The sequence below is a fragment of the Rissa tridactyla genome, chromosome 2 (assembly GCF_028500815.1).
Source record: "Rissa tridactyla isolate bRisTri1 chromosome 2, bRisTri1.patW.cur.20221130, whole genome shotgun sequence".
Classification (NCBI taxonomy): Eukaryota; Metazoa; Chordata; class Aves; order Charadriiformes; family Laridae; genus Rissa; species Rissa tridactyla.
Window position 1 is genome coordinate 77,914,278 of NC_071467.1, and position 27,637 is coordinate 77,941,914.

The 27,637-nt window shown below is 39.7% G+C and overlaps 1 protein-coding gene across 10 annotated transcripts in view; it reads right to left on the reverse strand.

Moving 5' to 3' along the window:
- SEMA5A (semaphorin 5A) overlaps positions 1 to 27,637 on the reverse strand; it is a 417,613-nt gene that overhangs the window by 13,473 nt on the left and 376,503 nt on the right. For all 10 annotated transcript variants that reach the window (XM_054193340.1, XM_054193343.1, XM_054193348.1 and 7 more), the window contains 3 exons: positions 16,788 to 17,006; positions 6,355 to 6,525; positions 3,465 to 3,620 (listed from right to left, as the gene is read on the reverse strand). In XM_054193340.1, the coding sequence (XP_054049315.1) occupies positions 3,465 to 3,620; positions 6,355 to 6,525; positions 16,788 to 17,006 (546 nt within the window). The remainder of the gene's footprint in view (positions 1 to 3,464; positions 3,621 to 6,354; positions 6,526 to 16,787; positions 17,007 to 27,637) is intronic.

Consider the following 27,637-nt stretch of genomic DNA (forward strand, 5'->3'; position numbering starts at 1 on the left):
CTACAGGCCGGTCAGCCTCACCTCCATCCCTGGAAAGATGATGGAACAGCTCGTTCTGGGTGTCATCTCAAGGCACGTGGAGGAAAGGAAAGCTATCAGAAGTACTCAGTATGGATTCACCAAGGGGAAATCATGTCTGACTAATCTGATAGCCTTCTACGATGGCATGACTAGATGGATAGATGAGGGGAGGGCGGTAGATGTGGTCTACCTTGACTTAAGCAAGGCGTTTGACACGGTCTCCCACAGCATCCTCATAGGGAAGCTTAGGAAGTGTGGGTTAGATGAATGGACAGTGGGGTGGATAGAAAACTGGTTGAAAGATAGAGCTCAGAGGGTTGTGATTAGGGGCACAGAGTCTAGTTGGAGACCAGTGACGAGTGGTGTTCCCCAGGGGTCAGTACTGGGTCCAGTCCTCTTCAATATATTCATCAATGACCTGGATGAGGGGATAGAGTGCACCCTCAGCAAGTTTGCTGATGACACCAAGCTGGGTGGGGTGGCTGACACACCGGAAGGCTGTGCCACCATACAGAGAGACCTGGACAGGTTGGAGATCTGGGCAGAGAGAAACCTTATGAAGTTCAACAAGGGCAAGTGTAGGGTGCTGCACCTGGGGAGGAACAACCCCATGCACCAGTACAGGTTGGGGGCTGACCTGCTGGAGAGCAGCTCTGTGGAAAGAGACCTGGGAGTCCTGGTGGACAACAGGATGACCATGAGTCAGCAATGTGCCCTTGTCGCCAAGAAGGCCAATGGCATCCTGGGGTGCATCAAGAAGAGTGTGGCCAGCAGGTCAAGGGAGGTCATCCTCCCCCTCTACTCTGTCTTGGTGAGGCCGCACCTGGAGTACTGTGTCCAGTTCTGGGCTCCCCGGTTCAAGAGGGACAGGGAACTGCTGGAAAGGGTGCAGCAGAGAGCTACAAAGATGATTAGGGGACTGGAACACCTCTCTTATGAGGAAAGGCTGAGGGATTTGGGTCTCTTCAGTCTGGAAAAAAGACGTCTGAGGGGTGACCTTATCAACACTTATAAATACTTAAAGGGTGGGTGTCAGGAGGATGGGGCCAGGCTCTTTTCAGTGGTGCCCGGGGACAGGACAAGAGGCAATGGGCACAAACTTGAACATAGGAAGTTCCACCTAAACATGAGGAGGAACTTCTTTACCCTGAGGGTGGCAGAGCACTGGAACAGGCTGCCCAGAGAGGTGGTGGAGTCTCCAACTCTGGAGACATTCAAAACCCACCTGGACGTGTTCCTGTGTAACCTGCTCTAGGTGACCCTGCTCTGGCAGGGGGGTTGGACTAGATGATCTCCAGAGGTCCCTTCCAACCCTATGATTCTATGATTCTATGATTCTATGATACACACAGAGGAAAGCAATCCTAGTTCCACACATAAAATGATGGGCTGTGAACTGACCGTTACTACTCTTGAGTGAGACTGGGGTTATGACAAATTGTTCCATGAAAATACCAGCTTAGTGTTCAGAAGCAATCAAAAAGGCAAAACAAATGCTAGGTACTACCAAGAAGGCACTAGTGAATAGGACAGGATATCAGCATTATGACATTTCACAAATCCATGCGTTGTCCACACCACGAACGCTGTGTGCAGCTCTGGTTTTTCCATCTAAGGATGCAGAACTAAAAACAGATCAGAGAAGGGCAGCAATGATGACCACCGGTATGCAATAGCTTCTGTGTAAGGAATTAACAAAGTAGGCTCTCCACCGCCAAAAGATGATCCACATGCAGCTACTGCTAAAGGGATCACAATTTTTTACCTTTCTTCACATGCTAAATCAATACTAACTATTTTCAAAATGAGAAAGTATCAGACCTGGCGGAACAGCACTCTCACAGAGTTAAAGGCTGAGAGCATACTTTGGCTGGCTGAGACTATTAATTCACAATCCAAACAAAAAGCAGAAAAAAAATGTGCCAGAAAACCATAAAACTCTGCAAGTTAATGTTGACAAGGACTAACTCTGGAAACACAGCAGCAGCAATGACGAGGAGTCGTTTTTGCACTCTGCTGGAATCACTCTATATACTGAGTTCCGTAGAGGAACAGAGCTAAGGTAAGCAGGAGGAGGAGAAGACAACATGAGGGTGGACAAGCCAGCAACGCTAGCTGAGGAAAGGTGGGAGGTGAATTAGAAAAGAAAAGAGAGGTTGAGAGGGAGGGAGAGCGGGAGAAAGCTCTGAGTCAGAGGACCTGGAGGAGTGAAAGCGAGCTAAGCAACCCCAAGAAGGCGAGCTCATTTCCCTACGGTGAGTGTAACGGGCACGACCTTATCTGCTGTGATATGGGTAATTCGAGGAGGAGTGGCAAACGAACCAGAAGGGCGAGAGAAGAGGTGGCTCATTTCAGATTCTGCAAAAGCCTACTTTCCAAAACAAGATGTAGAGCTTATATGGGATTAAGCAGGGGGTTCACAGAATGTGAATATTAATGGCACTTCTTCAAAAGCCTGCGAAAAAGGGAAAAATACAATGTAGGAGGTTTTGCTTTCACACTGTCATTTTTTACACTGGTTTTGGAGGGAAAAATAGTACTTGGGAGTCTAAGCATTATGCGCCATCCATAAAAACAGTATTTAAATGTGTTGATTTCTTTGTTATATAGTACTATATTTTACCGCATAGTCACAGAAAAAAAAGGTTGCTTCATTGAGTAAACATAATTACATTTCAAATGGTACATTAAAATGTAAATTTCTCTGTGAATAGACTGCTAGCTTTTTTTAATGCACACAGGTGGAAAGATGACTGTTAACAGTAATGCAATGTGGCCACCCATACTGATGTGTGGATTTAAATGACTGCTATGATTTAAAAAAAAAAAAAGAAGAAAAAAAGAGTACAGTCATGAGTTTTGACAAATGCTATAGAATAATACATGATGTGACTATCCATCAGATACTTAGCGGTCACGGGGGAGATAAGGACCTGAGTTAGTAGTATTTACCTATCTAAGCAGTTACTAATTTAAGGGACTCTGTAAAATGATTTCCAGATTAAGTACATTAGCACCCACTTTTGTATATGCAAATCACAAAACCTAGAGGAATGTTTCTCTAATACCCCCAAAGTCTCAAAACCACTTAAATGAAAGTAAAAAGGAAACTATTTCTCCTAGCTGTCTACAGCCATCCCTGCACTCGGCTACCAACTAGGACGGGAGGGACCTGCAGCATGCTGTGACGGTGACTAACCAAAGTCCCAGGTGGTGACAGCGAGGACAGCTCCACAGCACTCGGTGCCATGAGGCAGATTTTCATGAAGACACCAGATCTGGCAACATCTTCTCTACACAGTAGACCAGCACGCTTTGGCTGCCAGAAGGCAAGCTCTGTTCCAGTTCTCGGCTCTGCACAGCGCGGTGTGGGACGATGCTACACCTCGCTCCTGAAACACTGAGAGATTTCACTAATCCTGCGACGAGCAGGCTGATCTCACCTGGTATAAAGTTGGAATCCAAAGCACAGGCTCGGCTCTCCGTGGTGTTGCCCGTGCACTGGCTGCCCACGGGAAACAAAATGACGCACTGACGAACGCGGAACTGGAGGCCCGACGAGTCGCAGTCGGACCACTCGGACCACTCCGACCAGCTGTCTGCAACAGGCAGAGAAGGACACACACGCAGGTGCTGCAATTAAATGCTTGAAGTACAACCCAGTGAGAGAGAAATAACCTGTATTTCTCAATTATGACAGAAGGTCCCATCCCCAGCTACCACCAACTAGTAGAGGACAGCTCTTCCATTACGATAAAACGAAGGCAGTTTGGCTTGGGCAAATCTCTCTGAAATTTAGAGCGTGATGGTAAATTTGTCTCAGACGTATTATGGCTTTGGCTTCTGCCATGGCCTGTGTTTGTGTAAGTGAGAAGCCAGGGGGATTCTGCAGTGGTGACTGGAAGAGTGATTGTCATGGAGTTAGTTCCAGTCTAGGTCGTTAGGGTGGACAATGACAGTCTTTTATTTATATACCTAACAAGTAGCAATGAGAGCTATAAGAGTATGCATTCCAGGTCTGAAACAGGATATTTATTTAACCACAAAAATAACAGTATCTTGCAGACTTTTTTTTTTTTTTAGCTTTTGTTATTTTGGGTCCATGTGTTTGCTGTAGATAGAAGAGATCTCATCAAATATTCTCATCTTCTCTTCCCCGTTCAGTTCATTATCGGCTTCTGTTGTTTCTCTATATTTCTTCCTCTGCCTATGGAGTTTTGATTAAGACATTTTTATTTCATGCCTGTGTGATCTCAGAATACTTTCCTTAAATGAAGCGAATTGATCTCATTCCCATGAGGTGCTGTGAGTTTACTGAGCTCAGCTTTCTTACAAGGAACACACAAGTCTTGCCTTCATAGGATTCTTCCAAGTTTGGCATGTACAGTATAAGACAGAGCTCAGTTAAACATTTTTCTTTCTTCTGTTGGTTTTCTCACTGTTTTAAGTGCATCCTTGCATAGTTTCAGTAACCCTCCATATCCTCAAAAAATCCTTAGTATCAGGATTCCAGAAATTTTAGTTTTCTGCTAGTTTTGTTTGGCCAAAAAAAAAGTAGTACTATTTCAAATGCCAAGAAATCTGTACTCCTTTCACAACTTAAGAAACATTATAAATAATTTCCATTTTTGCATATGCATTTCTGTGTTGGTTGGTTGTACTTAAGATTACCGGTGTCACTACTCTTCCCTTCCTATATTAAACATGTCACTCAAGCAGCAAATGTCACCAATGGTACTTCCAGATCAGCACAAGCAGGAACCACTGGCCCCAGGATCCTCATCACAAGCAAATGGCTCTGCAGGGATGCAGGAGTCTGCCCAAACTTGACGTGTGTAGCACTGCCGTTATTTTTGTCCCATACCAATGCGAAATAAGAGCAGTAAAAAAAAGTCTGCAATCTGCATCATAAACATGGGGCAAGGGCTATTCTCACAGCTAGCTGATGATGTGTTGTTTCAAAAAGCTATGGCAAATTTTCAGTGAGATTGAAATATTAATAAAACATCACAGAATGTGAGAAAAACACTTCACCCTCTGAAATTTTATTGCTTTATAAAGGTTTTCACTTTCTCGAACCAAAATGAAACCGAACTCCTCCTCCTCCACCCTCCACCTACTCAAAAATTTGGGCAACAATCAGGTCAAAATAAAATGAAGAAATTATTTATAAACGTTTGCAAACTGTCATTTCTAGAAAAATGATGGTAGAAAATAAATGTGCAACAAGAGAAATAGCTACAATACTAGCACAATGAATGCGCCAGTTCTGACCTTTTAAAGATGCCTCAAGGATCCCAAGGCAGCTATGTAACGTCTACATACAAATATACACTATTTGTCTTGAAAAATCAAATCATCTACTTATTTCTATGTTTGGGGGTTTTTTAAACACAATACAAAGTGCTGCATCTGCTTTAATTTTGACAAAGTAGGTACTTTTATTCTGCTGCAAGACATGCAGTGCCTGGAAAAGGAAATTAACTTAAATTGTAGTTCAGAACAGGTAATAGAATCCATAAATTCAAACTGTGCCTTCACATGCACAGCCTCATTATATGAGCAGAAAACTTGAAGTCTAGGAGCTCTCAGTGAAGCAAGCAATACAATGTGGCATCAGAGTTGCTTATTTCCTGTTGCTGTTGCCTGTAATCCATTAATCAGCAAAAAATGAAACCAAATTTTCCCACTGGCTTTTCACTAATGATTTTGTCTAGTTTTGTGTGGTTTTACTTTGTACTTCTCACTTAAAGTTCACGAAAAAAAATTAGTTTCCTTTAATATAGGTCAAAAGGCAGAGTCAAAGTTACAGCAAAAGTCATGATCCATAATACCATACGACTCGCAGAAGTGATGACGCATTCTATTTCCTAAGTAATCCACAGTCACTTAAAAAGATGAAGTCCCTGCTCCTTAACATCCGAGGGTATTTTACAAAGAGAATCAAGGTTAGCTCTGTGTTTTATATGAAAACAGGGCAAACATTATCTACTTGAAGAACCTTGTGATAACACATGTTGTTGAATATTAACCTCAGCAATTTGCTTGCTGTGAATGTTTAGTGTTATAACAAATGCACTTCTTTGTGATATTGTTATTAAAAGTCTCCCAGGCAGTTTTCATGATCCACTTGAAATATTATACAATTTTAGTTTATCCAGACCCAGACCCTAGTAACATTAATTTTAATTTTTAAGGGGGAGGTAGGAGGCGGTGTCTTGTAGGCTATATCCTGCTATTACTTGATTTACTGTGATTGTGGCATGTAAGAGCCGATTGTGCACTTAATAAGGGAGAGAAATTATTTGCTCCTAAATAATAAATTTGTCATACCTGGACACGGCTGTGTGTTGCAAAGTGCTTCTTCAGTGTGCAGCCCAAGGCAGATATCTCCTCCATATGCTGGTGCTGGGTTTGTGCAGGAGCGGGTTCTCATGTAATGCCCTCCTCCACAAGTTGCTGAGCACTTTGACCAAGATGACCAACAAGACCAGCCTCCATCCACTGAAAAGACACAAAATATCATATTGTTCCAAGTTAATGTGTGACACGGCATAATCCAACCCATCTTTCTCATATTCTGTGGATCTAATTCATGGCCTCCTGAAATTATTGGACATTTTTAGGTGCCACTGAACAAAGGCCCACAAATTCAATCTTACCACAATGCAATTTAAGTTTCATATTTTAAAAGCCCCTGGTATGCGAGGAAGTCTAACAAAGTTACTCATCTATATAAGACATTTTCAGTGGGTACCATAATAGCTTTAGGGTTAAAACTCTTTTCTCACCAAAGCTTGTTTAGTAGACATGTTACAAGCTCAAAGTCAATTTTTACTCATAAATTAAAACTTAGCCCAATAATACCAACAGAGACTGAGGAATTGAGATTTTGTTTCACAACCTAGGTGAGATTGCCTTAACCCTACAACCCATTTCAATTGATCTAACACAGTTGTAGGGTTTGGTGGGCCAATATAATGTTACAATCTTAATGTAGCTCTAGCATAGATGCCAGCAGCAGAACAATGGTGGTAGTTCAAAAAAGCAACAGATGAATGACAAAAAGGAGCTGCCACTTAAAGTTTCAAACACAGGTTGTTGAAGAATAATTTCAGGTTTTTTTCCCCATTAGCATTTACTGATTCAAACATGTCATACTGTTCTTCAAACTTTCACAAGGTTCCTCTGAAACGTAGGCTGGTTTTGACGGGAGCTCCGTTTCTCACACGGCTTTCGACACATGGCCACTAGACGGGCTTCTAATAAAAGTTCGCCTCATTGCCTGCACTGGACTGGCTCCTTTGCAGCCTCAGGATGTATTTCTGGCATTTATGGCCATATTGCAGCCCATCTGCCAAAGGCTTCCTATCTGCAGCCACATGACAAAGTCAGATGTACTTCTCCCAGGGACAGCATTCCCTCTGCGAAGAATCTCAGTATTTCGTTCATTTCTCTTTCAGTTTTTTTTTTTTTTTTGAAAAAAAAAACCCAACAAAAAACTAAACTTTCAAAATGTTCATATCCCACAAAAAATAAATTTATTTTCAAATCTCTATTTAAAGTGTTATCACTTGCTTTCTTAATACTTAAGTAAGGAAACAATTTACCATGTCTGCAGCTGATTAAAAGAAATCGTGTGCAATTCAACCAACACTAATAGATGAGACTCTAAGTATAATAAAGGCCATGTGCCAGTAAAGTTTTGGTTTATGACAGGACCCTAAACTGAGCAGAAGTTTTGCCTTTTTTTCTCCCATCACTCACAGCAGCAGTGGGCATTTTACCACACAAGACAGAAACTCATTATTGCCTGCTTTTAAAACTACGAGGTAAGGACACATCTTCTGTACACAATTTTTACTGTGCATTCATTTAAGACATTCCTTGCAAGACTTTACTTCATGGTTTGTTGAAACAATTGATTGTCACCGAAGTCTCCAAAACATTCATCCAGCATTTCAAAATGACTCCTTTTGATCCTTTCTGTTCAATTAATCAAACAGCCTTTCAAGAAGTAAACCAGTTTCCACTGGTTTATTGAAATGCCATTCCCCAATTATCTTTTACCAAAAAAAAGGAGGTTACAAATCTGAAAAAAAATTAACTTACAATGAAAATATCTCTGCAGTATTTGCATTTACATTCTCTCTTAGATGAAGATGTAGAACTTTAAAAAAATATTTTGATTTGGTAGCACTGTGTATCACAAACGCACTTGGTCAGTGGAGTAGAATGATTTCTATGCAAAGGTTGCAACAGTTAGAAAATGAGCTAGGAGAATATGGTTATTTTGATATTAAAACTTATACATGCATTTTTGAATGTAATTTCAGATACAGCATACCCTCAGGTTCACAACTGCTAATCAAACAGGTAATTCACTAGTGCATACCCAAGGCTATTAACTAATCCTGTAAGTGAAGTTGTTGAATATACAACATTTCATTCTCTGTATTTTTTTGCAACATTATCCTATAAATCCAGAAAGCATGGAGTTGGCCCTTCCTTGCTAAGAACAATAGCTGTAAAAAACTTTTGTAGGTAATCTATCTGGCCTCTGAATAGCCTGATTGGACAGACAGGAGTCGTGGAATCTGGTACTATATCCCAAGTATGTCATTTAAATAAATTATTACCATTATTAAGGAATTCAATGATCGCTACATTTTTTTCCAGGATATATTTATCAGCCAAATCATCTAGCTATACAGATGTATGAGAGAGTTTTATACTACCTATCATAAATAAGTACTCATCTCTGTAGAGTGCTTGACTTGTTCTCTTATTCATATAGTCACTGGAAAACAAATATGTCTCTTTGCCTGAGATAACTCTGTTAATGTAGTATTATGCAAGCTCATATCTATGAAAGCCACAGGTTATTTGTCTTCAGTGCAGGTGAAATATACTGTGCGATTTTATAACAATTTCAAGACATGGTATCTTTATTCAGAACTTGCCTCTTTTTTTTTTTTTAAGTTATGTCAAATAGAAGCAGAAGCTGCTACCTAAACTATTAATTTCATGTGATAGTAAGGCTTTACCTTTCCAGATACTCCCTTTTTTCTTTTTTTTTTTTAATTTAAAATCATCCTTGACTTGCTGAAGTGAACAATCAGAGGCATTCCTGCTGCAGTGTACAGACCTCCATGAAAGAGAATGACAGCCTGAGATTGCCTAGACAGAAAACAAATTGCCTGCAAACATTACCTGTGGCTTGTTCACTGTAATGGAGACAGTGACCCCCCAACACTTTCTACTTATTTTTCAATGGACCGGAGTGAGAATTACAAATGTGAATGCATTTGAAACTGCCATCTGCCATCTATCTATAGGTGGCCGAGAACACAGAGACCGATGTGACATCCAAGAATGTCACCGTGTTCCACAACGGCAGTGATCATGGCTGTGTTATACAACTGTGGAAGTAAAGGGAGAAGTGGGTCTGGTGAAGATGGGAAAGGACAGACATAATATAACAGACAATGTTACATTTGATCATGGTTGAGCTGGACAGTGTAATTATAACTGTTTTTCTTAGCAACTACTTAGTGACAGGCTGCCATCCTAAACCTCTAGGCCTTTCAAGGACTATCATAACTACCTCTTTTATTGGTCCCCAGAACTTTTCCTTCTCAGCAACACAGGATGATAAAGCATCATCACGGTTAAATAAGATCAAAGGAGTGGGTATTTACTGCTTGAGTTTTTACAAGACCTAAATAGAGCTCTGTGGTTTCTTTCATCTTCCTTTAAAGTTGCTTAGCAACACAGCACCATCTGGGCTTTTTTTTCCTCTTTTCCTTTTGTCATGGAGCCCTTAATGTTGTTTCTGCTTCTTATAGGAGGAAAAATACACAGCTGCAAGGAACGTTCCAGTTACTACAGCCTCTTTACATAACAGTTCTGTAGAGCTGTTGGACAAAAGAAAGTCGTTAGAGCACTTCCACAATGAAAGATAGCAAGAGTCTTTACGTTTTCTGACAATTACTGAGGTTGGTCCCTTTTGGAAGAAGGCACCCTTCAGCTAGCAGGGGGCTCTCAAACAATGCTCTTTCCTTTGCAGTAAAGCGAACAACTTTTTGCCTACTGGCTGTTGCTGTGGTTAATAAATATTTCTTCATTATAATGAAAAAAAAAAACCATAGGGAAGAGGATGTACTAGGGAGAAACAGTGTACAGAAATGGGATCTCCTGGGGACATGATAAAACATCAACGCTACTGGAGAATTTCCAAGACACAATTAAGTAAACTGGATACCCTGCTATACACTTTGGGTTTTACAAGGAAGTGGAAGGAAGCGTGGGCAGACACACTGTCCTCACCTGCTTTCATGAGAACACAGATAGGATTGCAGGCTCTTTCATATACTGCCTGGTCTCATTTCAAATTTAAACAACTAAAAAAAAAATATTTGGAGGTTTTTTTGGTGTATGCCTTTAGGTTTATAACTTTTCCTGCTCATCTTTTTGAAAGTGTAGCGAAAGAGAATAAAAAATGTTGAGAGGCCAGTCTTTTCTGGCCTCCTCATACGCATGAAGGAGTGCAAATGGAGGGGCAGTATCTCTTCCCACACACTGAAATGCAGACGGCGTGCTTCCCAGTCACTGAGTAACAGTTAAATCCAGGGGCACTGGGTGTTCCGCAGCCTACAGACCCAAGAGAGTACTGCTCCCTTCCAGACACCTGGGGATCATCCCATTCCACATCACTTAGCCCACTGCTTTTTCCTAATGCTGTGGGATGTTGTTGCATGTTTGAGTGTGGGAAAGAGCGATTTTTACATCATAGTTTGCAAAGGCAAAGTCTTGTTTCTGTGATGCTACAGGTACCTTTTACTCATAAAAGAAATGCTGGATGAAAACAGTCAACATAGTGCAGTGCAGAAGCACGGAAGGCAAACAAATTCTTCTACAGAAAGTACAACAACAAAATCTAAGGATCAACCACAGTTTAAGTCTGTAACCCAGACCCTTAAGTTAGAAAAGCAGCAGTTGCTTCCAAAGGACAGTTCAGCCCCCTCCTCACTGGCTACAGAAGCAGCCTGGAGAGATCAATGTGTGTGGAGAGATGGGCTTCAGCAGCCTCAGAGACAAGCTTTCTTGGATCAGGGTAAATTTTTTCCCCTGATTTATGAAGTTACTGCAGGATAAATTTTGTCCATTCTTTTACATATATTCCTGTTTCCTTGTGGCCAAGTATGACTGCAAGGGGAAAAAAAAATAGAAGAAAAAAAACGAACCAAAACAAGAAATAACCAGCTTTAGGGCACACATAAATAACTTAAACAGTCTTTCAGGGAGTTTTGTGTATCTGGAACTCTTTATTGTTATTAACACACTGTGTGATATATGAATTTATTCAGTTCTTCTCAGACAAAATGTCCCAACTAAACCAAACTAAAACTACTATAACAAAAATTTGAAACTGGTAAAATCCCAAAATATTGTCATGAAGTATAAGAATTTCAATTCTAAGAGAAGGCAACTGTCCTTTCCCTCTGATCCACCACTATGCTCTGAGAACAGGGAACAGGAACTCCTGTAGCTCATGCTACTCAATGGTGTTCACGTAGCTGTGCTTTAAACCCCTAATTAAGGCACATCGGCCAAGTGTCCCTATGTGCAAAAGAATAAAAGACAAGGCAATTGGAAACAAAGCAAAACAAAAATGAAGAAAAAGTTGACTTTTTCTAGAGTAATTACTGAAGACATGTAATATTGTGAACTAGGACAGAATTCCTTACGTTTGGTTGTTATTATTTTCAGGCAAACAAATCTTTAATTAGTAAATTCCTGTGAATTTTGTAAATTTGCAGAACTTACTGTTGAAACAGCGCTTCTCTTCATCGTCTGTTTCTCTTCATAATGTAAATATCCCACAAGCCCCCAAGGATAACAAAACCCTAATATTCCTGATTATTATAGATTCCTTTCTTTTCATATTGACCACGTATTTGTAACTCAAAGAAAATAGAAACGTCAGCGAGTATTCACAGATCCTTTCCATAGTTATCGAGGCTGTTCAGTGCTTGCCAGCTCAACTCTATTCACCACATCTCTGGGCCATAAAAAAAGGAGCTGAGGCACAGGGCCAAAGCACAATTTGCTAGTGCAAGACAACAGTGAAAATTCCCCTGCCCCTCAAAGCAGTTTGGCCCCATTGAAACGGAGTACTGGGAACAGGTCTTACCTTACACTGACTCCCAAACTATTTCTGCAGATTATTTGGGAGAGTGCTAGTTAGTTAAAGGCAAAATTGTACGAGGGATCATTCTAAAACTTGTACAATACAGAGAAATCGCATTCCGAGGCCTGGGTACAATTTCTGGCAATTTTCTGGCACTGTTCAATTTACTATTATACATTCAGCCTTCAGATACTATGAACGAAATGCAATCTGCCCAGTGACTGCTATCAATCCGTGTGTCAGTGGACCATTTACTTTGCTACAAGCTGTGGGAAAAATTTCACTGCTTCTCTCTTCCCTGCAGGCTCAAGAAAGATTTAATAGTAGCTGCTGAAGGTAGGTTCTAGATGGCTTCAATATAAAGTTCTGGGATCCAGTAGCACATTTAATCGTACATTACTGGCTATTAATATATTAATAAGTACATTTAAAATGGTGCTGTAAGACACTTAACGAGACAAGAAAGCCTTGTACTCTCGTTGATGGCTCCATGAGCTTTTTCACTGTCAGTCCTTCAGAGCACTCAGTATCTTCCAGGATGATACTGAGCCCAGATTAATCATTTTAGAAGCCTAAAGTCCTATTGACTTTCAGCGTGACTTGAGCACTGCTCAGTATATTTCTCCATCACTCATCTTTTTCAGCAGTTTATATCATAAGGGTTTGATCCGGTCTGCAATAAGCAGAACAGGGGGCAAAGCAGAACCTGAGCCTGCCCTAGCAGGAAGGCTTCTTTGTGGCTGCCACCTCACCCTTTCCTACTAAACCAGAATACTTCTGAAAGGCTAATGACTGGACTGGACTGTAACCAAATGGTTCTGTTACCAGCAGGGAGCAGGTGAAGCTTCCTTACCCTGAGGGAGCTCAGATAAATCTTAGAAAGCATCAAATTCTTCTTGGTTGCATATTTATTTCTAGTACTATGGCCATTACTTTCAGGTTGAGGCCAGAACAGAATCTCCTCACATTCCTTAGCCTTTCTGCCTGCACCTCACTTACTTACAGGGGCAAGAATGAACTGTGCAGAGTCCCTGCTTTTCTCCTCGATGCTCAGAGTGGCAAGAAGGGCCTGACGTGTTTACTCCTACTCAGTCCCTGAAACTCTATCTACAGCCTAGTCCATGTGAGGAGGGTATAGTCAATACCGCGATGAGATCTGCACCCGCTCCAACCTTTCTCATAAACGCCTGCAAGGGCTGTGTGATCAGATCCTAGCAGGGACATTTTAGAAACTCACTCGGATAGCTAGGGTAAGAACAACTTTATATAGCTGTCCTAAATATAAGCACCTAGGAAATGAAATCTGGTCCCTAGCACAGTGGTTAACAAGAAGGCTGAAAAGCGATCCAACCATGGTTTCTTTTACTGGCTTTTACCCTCCCTGCTGTGGGGTCTGCCAGGTTTGTACCTGTGGGCCTGGGCCAAAGGTTCTTCACCCACGTATTGTTTATGTCTCCCCTTACTCGACATGGTCTCATGAATGTCAACCTAAGAGATGTTCATGTTGAGCCACCAATTTAACTTTCTGCAACTTTCATTAAAAACAGAGAGAATTCAATTTTGTCAGTATGCTTCCAAATAAAAAATGATTCCCTTTCTACAAATTCATAATCAGGTCTAATTTATGGATAAGCCTTGTTCTGCAATCATTTTTTACTCTCCCATGTCTCAAAGAAAATAAAATAATCAATTACATCTACCGCTCGCAATGTTTTCCCTTCAGATTTATCTGGGATCTGACTTAGCCCCTTACATTTCTTCTTAATTACTGTCAAACAGTAGTCTTGTAGCTGAGGAACTTTGTGATTCCTCGCAGGCTATCATACATCTAAATACTTCATTCAAGCTCCACATCTTTATTCAAATCTACTTTCCACTAAAAAGAAAAATGAAACTTGTCTCTGAAGAAAGTTATCAGATATATTAGGACACCCCTTCTTGCTTCAGAAAGGCCTGCCATACTTTATCCCAACTGATCTTTAAAAATATTTTCAAATTCAGAGGCAGCAGCAGAGGGAATAATTTTTACATAAAGCACAATTTTAACTTCTGCCTTACAACTTAATGTATTTTAGGTTTGGGTATTGGCTAACTCATAAACAACAAGGGCCCCTACATCAAACCTAGGTCTGGATAACTAGGTGCTTTACTGGTTGTATCAATTTCTTTCAAAAAAATGTAACAGTGTACTAGCTGCAGAGCTAATTAAAAATACCACTTCTGAAAACTTTTAACTTATTTTATCTTTGAAAAAAATCCAACAAAATTCAAGAGAGCACTTAATTTAAGAAACAATAGCAAGGAATGAACAACAAATCTATCCCCTTTTTATAGATAACCTGGGACTAATTAATGAATGTAATTCAGTTACTACAGGATGGTAATACAATCAGGTATCTTAAAGCTTGTGAGCTACCACACCACTCAGCTGCTTCAAAGTTGAAGTCAGTGTCTCATGGAGGGATTCCCTTTGCAAGGGAAGAAAGAACTAATGACATCTCCTCATTTGGAGCTACGTTCTAGCTTGCTTCACCAACTGCAGGTGTCCTTTGGGAGGCTTGCACATGTTGGTACAATGGTCTCCTAAATCTTTGACCTAATGCATTACTGTCAACCTTCAAATTTTTTCACAGATGAACAGTGTAGCCACATGAAACAGAATTGTTCATAATTTTGTTATTCGAGAAAAGCAAGGCATTATGACTGCAGTTCAGGAACCAATGAATTAGATCACGCACTGGGGCCGTGCAAATGTGAAGAAATGGGCCACAATTTTATAATACTCTGCCAACTGTTGGCTCTCTGCTGATTCCCTTTCACCTCTCTCTCACACTGTCTGGTGTTGAAAACATGACCACCCTTCACTGATCATGCCTCTAAACTCAGAAAGAAACATGTAATCTCTTCCCTTCATCTCCTCAAATGCTTACACTGCCTGATAGAGAAGCTACACAATGAGCATCTAAAGCTATTTCCTTGGATGCGGCAAGAAAATTTCACCAGAAAGTGCTGGCTTGTGCCCAAGTGCCTCTCTGAGACCCTTGATGGCTCAATGGGTTTCACCTAGACCTAAGCAGGGATTCCCAACAGATCTGACCCACCAGCAGGAGAGCTGGAGGCTTGAATGCCTCAGGGGGCTGCCTGAGGCATTCAAGTTGCCAAACAATCCTACTGTTCCCATTATCCATAAAACTGCAGGTAAGTTCACTTTCAGTGAGCAGCCATAACGCTCACAGGGCTGCTAGGTTTGGGGGATATCTGCCAAAATATATCATTTAGGTTCAATTCAAGGTGGAAGTATTTTTTTCAAGAAACTGTGTCCTGAAAGGGAAGCCCTGTCTTCTGCACAGATCTACTGCTTAGATTCTGATGCAGAGAATGGACAGTGGCTGTCAAAGGGCTTACAAAGCTTAGGGAAAACACTGCAATGATAAGATTTGACAAAATACTCATACGAAAAAAAAACATGTCCGTGATTTAGGGAACACATTTTTAACTTGTAACCATATGTATATATATATATATGGACATAAATAAAGACACATACACATGTATGTATTACTATAGTACATATGTATATTGTGTCCTATACATATGTAATATGTATATTGCCATAGTAACCCTTCAAGCCCACACCTGAATAAATGCCAAAAGCTCCAGGTCTTCAATAATAAAATATGCAGCACTGTTATACATAATTAATACAATTAAAGATGTATGAAAGCTTATTTCTAAATTTACTTATTGATACTGGAAAGAACTGAGTCTCTCAGTCATTATCCTTCTTCCTCTCTGTCATTTTGTATTTTGAATTCTTTCCTCCTATTCCAATTGCACTTTCATTTCTTCATGTGTTCTCCTATATCCTTCCCTTGTCTTTTCCCACAAAGCCTCTGCAAAGCTCAAAAGCCTCTGAATTTGGATGTCTGTTTTATGACGGGTGAGAGGTGACTGAAACCAAGATTTGTTTTTTCCCCAAATGTCTAAGATACAACAATGATTTATAAAGCAAAGTACTTTCTTGAAAACATATATTCTACTTGTAATCCTTTTTATAGAATCATAAAACAACTTTCAATGAAGGAGACGCTCAAGATTCCAAGAACAATCTTTATGGCCTACTTGAGATACCATCTAGTTTGGTGATCGGTCCTGAACCTTATATGCTGGAGGCTCTCTATGCTCAAAAGCTAGCACAGATTTAATGCCAGCAACCACTGTGATGAAACTGATCTTTTCAGTTTAAATAAAGAATGGGCCAGATTTCTCATGTCCTGACAGATTTCTTATGCCATTTTTCTCTTATAACTTTACTTATTGAAATTGTATTTTTACAGTCAAAGTCACACAAGGGAAAAAAGACATAGCTATTAATATTGTTGACAATAAACTGACTGACATCATTTGGGTATCTTATCCAAATCCACTTACATTATAAAGGTAAATTTGATGTGTGTTTTATTCAAAACATAAAACAAACCCCAAACCCACAAAAAACAACTATTGCAAAATATAGCCTTGAGGATGAGTTATTTTATTTTCACATACTTCTCTCATTTCACTTGACTCTTACCTGGACAAGGCAAAATGTTGCATTCCTGGTACTCTAGAGATGGGCCGAGGCAAGGAAGTCCCCCATACTTGGGCTCAGGATTGCTGCAGACCCGTTTGCGATTTCGTATACCTCTACTGCAGTCACGACTGCACTGAGACCATGGAGACCAGGGTGACCAGGCACCATTGATGGTATGCGCAGAATATCGTCCAGAACGCAAGAAATCCCCTGACAATCCTAATAAAATAAAGATTGAAAAAACAAAACAAAACAAAACAAAAACTGAATTAAAACAGTATCTCATCCCAAAACAACCTTTTCCTCTTCAGATTTCCTCCTAGACTTCTCACAGTAATATGACCAGGAGTATCTTGTTCTTTAGTCTCACAATACAAACCCTAATTTCATCTCTAGAATCTCTTCCATAATAGAAATTTCATAATCACTTGCACAGACCTAGAGTGAAGACTTGGATCCAACTCTTTAGTTAAAGCTTTACAGCTGCACTGACTGAACTAAAGTGAATTTATTCCACCTGAGGATGATAAAAATTACCTTTCTCTTGCACAGGCATTGTCACCAGAAAATTTCCAAATACATTACATAGGTATTATTGACTTTGTTTTAGAGGAAGAAGGAGGCGCAGAACACAGGACTGAGCTGCCTGTGACCACTCATGGCGCCAGCTCCCCTGGTCCTGCTGCAGGGCTCTGCTCACTTTTCTACCCAGCCTGCCTCCACTAGCGCTTGCTGTGCCCAGAGATCTCATGAGTGTCCTAGAAAGCAATGCTCTGTACTTATCCTAACCATAGTCAGACTTTAGACAGTGTACAGCAATAATTCCACAAAGTCTAGTGAGACTGCCCTTTCGGGGAGAGCCACTTTTTGCCACTTCAAAAACCAGTTTATTTTCCACTGAGTTGAGGTGTACTAAACCACATGTAAGCTATGGAAATCAGCCTTTTGGCAACATACACGATAGAATACTTCCTAGTTAAAATAACCATCCGGCAACTGGAAAACATCTTTTCTAAGTGAGTTTAGTACTGAGAAAAAGCATTAGATTAAACAGCAATGGAGACTGAAGTCCACTATTTACCAGTGAAAGGGGAACACACAGAATGTTGGTTGACACAATACAACCAACACACCTGGGTGAAGTTCTAATAATCTGCAGTTAATTTGAGTATCTTTGTCACTTTCAGGCTTGGCTCTGCATGGAAAAAGACTCCCTCAACTGTACTCAGCACAACACCAAACTCACTCCTGGGCTGTAGCATTATTTCTAAGCATCTCCAGCAACGCTACTGGGGTTTCCTACTGTTGCCAAAGCAGTTCACCTTCCCCAGTGCTAGCATCACTGGAAACTCTATGATGGATGGACCGCCAGCTGCTGCTTTGTTTACAGGCACTTATTTAAGTAGTTGTGATAAGAGAAGGTCCTGTGAATGGTACTTAAAACAGTAGAGGATGTGGCTGCCTGCCTATGCTAGAGCTTCAGTATTGCTAATATAAGCCCCGATGAATGGTATCATCAACAGTGGAGAAATGCGGGGGATTGCTTGCAGCTTAAACTGAAGCACAAACTTTTATTCTTAAGAAATCGTTTTATGCCCTACCCACAAGCACAGACACTGTGGGATTATCAAATGTAGCTAAAGAAGCAGAAGATGTACTGAATCACGTACTGGAAACAGCTACAAGGAACATTGTGAAGAGCCTGCCCAACAGGAGTCCTGGACTGAAAAACACCAGTACTCTGGATAACCAGAATGGAGGAGCCCCTCATTCGTGGTGTCCAGTACTGAAACAATTACGCCCTATTTCTACCTGTGCTTATGCCATTAGTAATAACATTTAAGTTCTGCCCTTTCATCCCAAAGTAGATGAGACTTTGCATATTTTTATTCAACACAAGAACAACTAGCAATATTGGAATGATGATGCAGCGACACAGAAATACTTGTAAAAAGAAACTGTTGAAGTTAACAAGGAAACAGCAGAACAGCAATATAAAAATGACTAAAAATGGGTAAAACCTTCCAGTGATTATAGAGGGTAACTATTTCTCCCCTGGTGAGCCATATTCTATTACACAGATATTAAAAGCAGCATATCAAGAAACATGACATACATTCAAATCCAAAAAGAAGCAACTACAGAGAAACAGTATGGGAATGATGAGTAGAGGTCCACTTTCCAGCTCTCTAAGAGCTCCTTTTTTTGCAATTTTGTATCACTTTGGTCATGGAAATGCCCAGCTTATGCACACAGTGAGCTGAGAGACCAATATAATAGTGTTTTTTTAATAACAGCATTTCAAATTAAGGGGTTTTTTTTGTTATTAAATAAACAGAAAAGCAAACAATGATCAAAAGTGTTAACCAGACCAGATTGCCAGTCATTTTCTTCATAAAATACTGCAGTGTTCACCACATCATACCAATATGAGGATGTTCTGAAGACATTTTTGCAGTACAGGTGTAGCTTTTTCAGTTCTAAGGAAAATGTGTGACCTTATTTGGCATTATGATATTAGATTTCTTGTGATTTAAATTCGGCAGTGGGGAGGGGAATCTTCTAAGGGAAAGCTCTGAGGCACTTTAGCTCTGAAACAGAAAAATATTCTAAAGAATCTTTTCAGTGTGGAGTTTGGTCTGCAGCAAGTGTTCCCCTGTGTTTTCTTCTTTCCACAGCATTAAAAAATTAATTACAAGGAGCAGTCTTTTCACAGTTTTACAGTAATTCGTACAGTGCTCATAGAAGGGCCTTTAGAATTTTCTCTTCAGACAGAAAATGCACATTAAAAAAATAACATTATGACACTAATGACATTAAAAATAACAAGATCAGTTTACAATCTGGAAATACAGTACTATTTGTTCCTTGAACAACCTTATAACCTTCTACAATGAGTTGACTAGGTTCATGGATGAGGGGAGAACAGTGGACGTTACTTGTCTCAACTTTAGAAAGGATTTTGACACTGTCTCCCATAATTTCCTAATAGACAAGTCAACGAAGTATGGGCTAGATAAGTGGACAGCGCGATGGATTGAAAATTGGCTGAACACCTGGGTCCAAAAGGTTGTTATCAGTCATGCAAAATCCAGCTGCAGCAAAATCACTAGTGATGTATGCCAGGGGTCAGTACTGGGTCCAATCCTGTTTAACGCTGTCATCAATGATCTGGACAAGTTTGGTGATCATACAAAACTGGGAAGAGTGGCTGATACACCAGAGGGTTGTGTCACACTTTGACTAGGCAGAGAGGAACCTCATGGAGTTCAACAATCAAACTCTTGTATCTGGGCAAGAACAACACCACGCAAGAGTAGTTTGAGGCCAACCATCTAGAAAGCAGCTCTGAAGAGAAGAATGCTGGGGTCCTGGTGGACAGCAAGCTGACTGTGAGCCAGCAATGTGCCCTTGTGGCAAAGGCGGCCAACAGCTTTCTGGGCTGCATTGGGAAGAGCCTTGCCAGTAGGTCAAGGGAAGTAATTCTTCTCTCTACTCAGCACTGGTGAGATCCCATTTGGAGTGCTGGGCCCAGTTCTAGGCTCCTCAGTCCAAGAAAGATATGGACTTACTGAAGCAAATCGAAGGTAGGGCCAAAGGATGATTAAGGGCCTCAAGCATCTTTCATATGAGAAGAGGCTGAGAGAGCTGGGACTGTTCAACCTGGAAAAGATGTGTAGAATGTGTAGAAATCATCAATGTGTAGAAATACCTGATGGGAGGGATAAAAAAGAGGGAGCCAGGCTCTTCTTAGTAGTATCCACCAACAGGACAAGAGGCAATGGGCACAAATTAAAACATATAAAATTCCATCTCAACACAAAAAACCACATTTTTACTGGGAGTGTGGTCAAATACTAGAACAGGTTGCCCTTAGGCGTTGTGTAGTCTCCATTTACAGACATACTGAAAACTTGACTTTACAAGGTCCCGGGCAACCAGTACTAGGTGATTCTGAACGAGCAGGGGGACTGGACTAGGTGATCTCAAGAAGTCCCTTTCAACCTAAACGCTTCAGTGATATTTAAATACAATGGAAAAAAAAAAGTAGAAATGGTAAAGTCTCTATCCCAGCTTTACTTTTACCTGGACTCTCATGGAAAGTAAACACGATCCATTTTCTCTGTTAAGGAGGAGATTTGACTGATTATTCAAGACATGACTATTTTCCGATTATGCTTGCATATTCATACTTTTCACACCTTAAAATCTCCTTTGCTGATTGTATTCAGAAGTCACAGGAGAACACTGTGAACATATGGTTATAAATCTGTTTTATAGATTCTTCTAAGGATCTTTCTTGAGTATTGTAAGAATTTAGGCCTCAAGATGTGGGGAGAGAAACTAAGCAGGTGGTCCTCTCTTTCAGATACATTAAGGGAAAGAATAAGGAAGATTATTTCTTTCAAAAGATGGCAAGGCACAGAATGACTGCCTCTCTGAACACAAAACTCTAAAGAGAACATTTGGCAGTGACAGTAAACTCCCTCTGTGTAAGTATCCCATCAATGCAGCCCCTGCATTTCTAAAAAAACTGTAAATATCTCCTTCGTAGACAATGCAAAAAAATGTGTGACCTAAACAAAATGATTGGATATAAACATAGCAGCAGATACAATATTAAATAGATAGATACTAGAGAAGAAATCTAAGAGAAAAGAAAACATAGTTGAAAATTAAAGTAATAAGTCAGAATTCTGTAAGAAACCCCTTCAGTTTAAAGACTTTGTACTTCTGAGGCATTTTCACTGTGTTACAACTCAGAATATGCAGACGCTTTTAAATAAAAGTTGTTCAATATCTTATATAGCTAATATTTAATAAAGGAACCCCCCCTAACGAGTTTTTAATATTAGAATATTGACACTTTCACATGCTATTTTAAAAAGGCAATATGGAGTATTGGTGAATTTAGGAGAGTTGGGGTTGTTCAGCCCAGAGAAGAGAAGGCTCTGGGCAGACCTTATTGCAGTCTTTCAGTACTTAAAGGGGGCCTATAGGAAAGATGGGGACAAACTTTTTAGCAGGGCTTGTTGCAATAGGACAGGGGGTAATGTCTTTAAACTAAAAGAGGAAAGATTTAGAACAGATATAAGGAAGAAATATTTTACAATGAGGGTGGTGAAACACTGGAACAGGTTGCCCAGAGAGGTGGTAGATGCCCCATCCCTGGAAACTTTCAAAGACAGGTTGGACGGGGCTCTGAGCAACCTGATCACGTTGAAGATGCCCCTGCTCATTGCAGGAGTGTTTGGAATAGATGACCTTTAAAGGTCCCTTCCAGCTCAAACTGTTCTATGATTCTGATTTGCCCAGCATAGTACCAGCATGAGGACAATCCAATAAATCATGTGCACATATACATGCATACACACACACAAATATCTACTTATACACATGCATGTATTATAAATACGTACACACACATACATATACATATATATATATACAAACATACTAAAAAGAGGATTCATGATCTAATTATTACATGTCTGCACAGCTCTTGTAACTTTCCATGCAAAGAAAGTCCAACCACCGCTTGCTTTCTTTGGCCAACTGATGTGTAGTAACTCGTTAAGCTATGGAAAACGGATGGAGAATAAGAACAATTGAGTCCTTCAGCTAAGAAGTCCTGTTTATTAGTTGAGGTGGTGGTAGGGACAGAGGATGGGAGCAGGGGCTGTAATACAAAGCTAACCGAAAGATTACACCGTAGAATTTCTTCAAGAAAAACTTCTTCAGAAAGTAAGTGGTTATACAGAACCGAGTCCTATCTGTATCACAGTTTACATCAAATTCAGTAGGAGAAGTTATAAATATAAAACTAGTTATATTTAATAAATAGTTTTAATTAATAAATAAATTATAGTTTTAATTATATTAAAACTAAGATCAAGTGGCATGAAACTGAAAACTCCTACTTTTCTCATAAAACTGTGGTTTTCTTGCTTGCTGCCTCTGTTTGTCATTTGGGTCACATTCTGATTGGTCCATATTCACCTCCAAGAACAGAAACCAGATTATGCCACAGAAAACAACATTAATCCTTCTGTATTTCTCATTTTATTGCCCCCAAGATGAAAATATCTCGCAAAAACAGAATGCAAGGGCCAATGCCCTGGGCTTGGTAACAGCAAAAGTCTGGTTGCTAAAACATGACCTAAGCTCTCCTTATTTAAAGTCTATCTACAGAAATAGTTGCAAAATCTGCAAAAAGAATGATCAGTCATAGCATCATCAGTGAATTAATGAATAGTTTTCTCAAGACAGACAGAACAGCTGTGAATCAAATCCAGAACCGGCATTTATGACAGGTTCACGATTCAAATGTTTTAAACTAAATTGTTCTCAGAAAGCCTATGGTTGACTTAAAGCTCTGTGAACAACTAGAATGTATGAATTCTGCCTGCAGTTTACCAACAGGCTTATTTTCAGTTGTTTAGAAGTCATACTCAATAAATAAACTGCTGCACACCGAGGCCAGAAAAGGGACTTTAACTACTTAATCCCAGTACAATTTTAAACAGGCAGCTGTGCTTCCCTAAGGTAAAAATTTCCAGAAGTAACAAGTACTGCAAAAACTTCAGTAGAAGCAATCATAGGGATTTTGTGCACAAAATAACCATCAACTTCTAAGATGAGGGAAGACAGAAGATATGAACTGACATCTAAACAGACTATTTTCTCATTTTAAGTGTTTACGCTTTGTTCAATATGGGTAAAATTACAGAGAAATGAGCACTGTTTTGCTGCTGATTTACTTATTCCGTTATACTTAGCAAGCATGTATAACAGAAAAAAAATATCTAATTAAGTTACATAATTCTGATCTAAATCAAGATCATAGAATCACAGAATGGTTTGGGTTGAAAGATCATCTAGTTCCAACCTCCCTGCCATGGGCAGGGACACATTCCACTAGACCAATGATGATTTGACAATTTCTAAGTAATTTTTAAAAACTTTTTGGTCCAATTGGAATAGTCTTATAACTCCACAAGAAATTAATCCTGCTTGGAGACATGTTAACATGAAAGTCTCCTGCTCTGGCTAGTACAGGAGAATAAATCTGCCTTTGCAAAAGCCTGTAATGAGATTTTGATTGGCCTGATTCTTCTTGAAGACTGCAACATTCCCAGCCGAGTTCAACTGATTTGCCTTAAAAGCAAGGTTCTAATAAAGCACATATATGTATAATAATTCTCTAGCCTAGCCTGTAGCTAAGGAATACATCTCTAAATAAGAGAGAAGTAGCAGTGACACCTGATAAATTATATTACTTGACTGATTTATGCTTTATGTCCTCCTGTTCAAACTTAACAAAGGAAATTCAATTATCCAAGCAGTCAAGGTTCATGACTTTGGGAAAAGATGATCTGGAGCCAAAGTATCCTGAATAATTTCTAAATGACAGCATGAAACTCTGTTTAAAGTGCAGCAGGGAACAAAGAAAATCAAAGATTGTTTCAGTGTTGTCACTTTCTGAAGATATTCTGCAAGTATTTGACAATACCATTGAAACATAAAACTTACATACTTTTAGGTCCATATACCTATAACTTATAAAAACCTTATAAACCTTCAAAACTTAATTAGTAAAATTCAAATGGAAAAATGCAGTAACAAACATTAATGCATTTAAAAAAAAAAAACCAAACAGTATGCAAATTAAGGATATTATGTTATCACGAGAACTTTATTTCTTGTACCTAGCTTTTCTGGGTTTAAATATTTAATCCCAAAGTTCCACTGAAGAGTTGTTGTTTGTCAATCAAACTTGAATTTGTCATCAAATTCAGTTCTAAATTCCACAATTCATTTTGTTCTTATCTCAGAATACCACAGTTTAGCTTCAATAAGACAGTGTAAGAGATAACATCTCAACATGTACTCCTCCTGACTACAGGACATTGCTGATTATCACCACCTGTTTTATTCTGTACTAACTCCTGAATGCACTATAGATTTCCTGCAGGTAACACTAGGATTTAATCGATATCTTCACAAAAGATTGGGGCCACCAAAACAGTATTTCAGACAAAATTACATCCTGCCTTCAAAAATAAGTATTGTTTAAAGTTTGGCATAGAGAAAGCAGTGTCAACTGGGAATACAAATTCAGGTTTCCAGGTGCCTTTCTCTCCTTTAAGGAATTTGTGACTTTTATTTAGATTTTATTCTCCTTTCCCACCCCTCCACTCCCCCAAAAAAACTTTTAAAAAAGGAAAAGAGCAAATAAAAGACTCTTTAAGACTGACTGAAATTAGAAGGGTTGTCTTTGCTTAATTGTTTTCTGAAAGTATTTTGGGATCTAACCTCATCTAACTCTGGCTGTGCCAAATCCAAGTGTCCTGTCTAAGCCTATCCTTGCTGTCTCCTTTGTGTACACCATGGAAAGAAAATGGCACCTCCAGAGGGTGATTTGTGTCCATTATATCAGATGCTTATCTTCAGATGGATCCCTCATTCCCTGGGGGTGCTTGCTGTCTTTGCAGACTACAATGGAGTCCAGAATTAGGTGAGATAAATTCAACCTGGAAAATTCAGGTAACCTCATACGTTGTGAAATTTTTATCCCTGGATTAAACACTTATGTTTTCAATGCAATTCATAGTGCTTATATGTCAGATAATCCTACACAGAGTCAGTTGGTATGTTTAATGTAGATATTTAATATGTTTCATAAGCACACATTAAAGCCTATGGTGATGTAATTTCTAGACTTTGCTGGACTGTACAGATATTTGCATTAAGATGTGCAACAATATAAACGATCTCTCTCAGTTTATTTGAAATAGCTGTCCCTTCCCTATCTGGGCACTATATGAAAACCCAGAGGCTGAGAACAAAATGTATTTTTCTTTCCTCTTAATCAAACTTCAGATCAGAAAAGCATGAATATAGCGTGCAAATGCTACTGCTTGGTTGACTGAGATAGAAATCTTACCACACTCAGGAGGACTCTAGTGGGTTTCTGGCAAGAAATTCTACCTCTAAGCTCAGACTGCAAAGAAAGTTTGCTTTGCTAACGTCTGACAGTGAAACGTGATTCTGTTTAACATGGCATGACTATGGTTGCACAGTGGGAGATTATAGGCAATAAGAAAATGTCTAACAAATGGCTCTCTTCTGCGAAGAACAGAGAACTGATCTTTGCAGAGCACATCTTTAGTAATGAGGTATGCCAAGCATGCTGTACCAGTATTAATCTTTCTATAAAAGCCAGCAAATTGCTACAGTTCAACACGGAGATAATGAAAAGAATGTCTCACAGTACCCAGGCTCTGATCAGGTGGAAGTAAGTTATGATGTTTCCTTGCTATCTAGCCAGAAATTGTGAAGGTGTCTGCCAAAATTCATGGTTTCCCATTCACCTGAGACCCTTCTGTTCCAAAAGCTACAGCTACACTACATGACTCTTATTCATGTATTTTCTTCCCATGAAATCAAGGAGCAGTAAAGGGGTGACGTGGTGACCCAAATCCAAACCTGGGAGCAGGGAAGTGCTTGGTCCTGCGGTTTAGAGACAGTCAGTAAGTTACATCACATCAGCAAATCAAAATTGTCGTGTCTCCCCCAAAATGTTCTACTCCATACTGTTCTGACATCCATAATCAGAAAATGCCTAAGCACACAGGCTCAAAATAAAATGCGGCTAAAGGAGACATAACAGTAACTCTTTTCACCAGAAGCATATTGGTTAATGCAGTTGCTAGGATCACTGATCGGGTTTGATCTTTCATTACAGAATAGTTAAAGACTGACTGGCCAAAAAGAATCAAGGAATAAGCACAAATTAATGGCAAAGTTATGAGGGCACTCACTAGGAAGAATGGACAGATGTATAATAGTTTCTACCCTGTCGACTACTCAATATAAAGTATTTAACTATTCAGTACTTTTGGGATTAGTCAGCAAAAATCCTTCTCCCAAATGAACATTTCAATTACTATGCAACAGGGTCCCTCCCATACGTTGGTCCAACGATTGATTATTTCCAAATGAAACAAAGCAGCAGATGCAGCAAGATGCAGCAAATACGCTACAACAGCAGGAAATTCAGGAATCTGATGTTCAGAAGTGAAAGAAAAATTTTCAAGCTAATCAGGCAAAGAACGCACCTGAACCCACACCCTTGTCTTCTGCATTCTGCCTGAACACTTTAACACAATGTAGGCACTGTTACTTCTGGCTATATTCTGTAAGAAAGAGTCATCTTATGCATCCAACTCCAGGAGACGACTTATGTTCATGACTTCAGAGCTGAGAAAGGTGTCTCCATACTTCATTCTCCTGCTGCAATGTGGTCTAGGACAAACCGGCTCTTGCACTGGTTTGTCGTACTAACCTGCTCTCTGAGTAGTGAGGTGGCTTTCATATACTCTATTTTTAAGTGAGGACATGTCAGCTTCAGACAAGAATATACCAGGATTCTTCTGTAGATCTGCTTCGAGTTGTTGTGGTAACTCTCCTAATTTTGTACTATCTGGTGGAAAAATTATTCTCTTTCTCATTTAATCTCATGAAATTTTAAAAAGGTGTCATAAATATCGAAGTGCTGGAAGTTAGCAAAAAGCAGCACTGGCACACAAAAGGCTTATTTTGGACAAGAAAGGTAGGTCACACACCAATTCTAGCAGAGCAAAATCTTTCCTAAATGCTAGTTTGAAGCTTAATTTGAATGAAAACGGGAAAACAGAAGAAACACATGTTACAAGAGTTGCTCCATGCCAAAATCTGCCTTGCTATCCAGACCTAGAAAATAAACACTGGCGACTGTAGATTACCTGAAATGCAAATGACATAGAGTATGAAACTAAGTCTCATCTGGAGTACCGCAGAATTTGTTT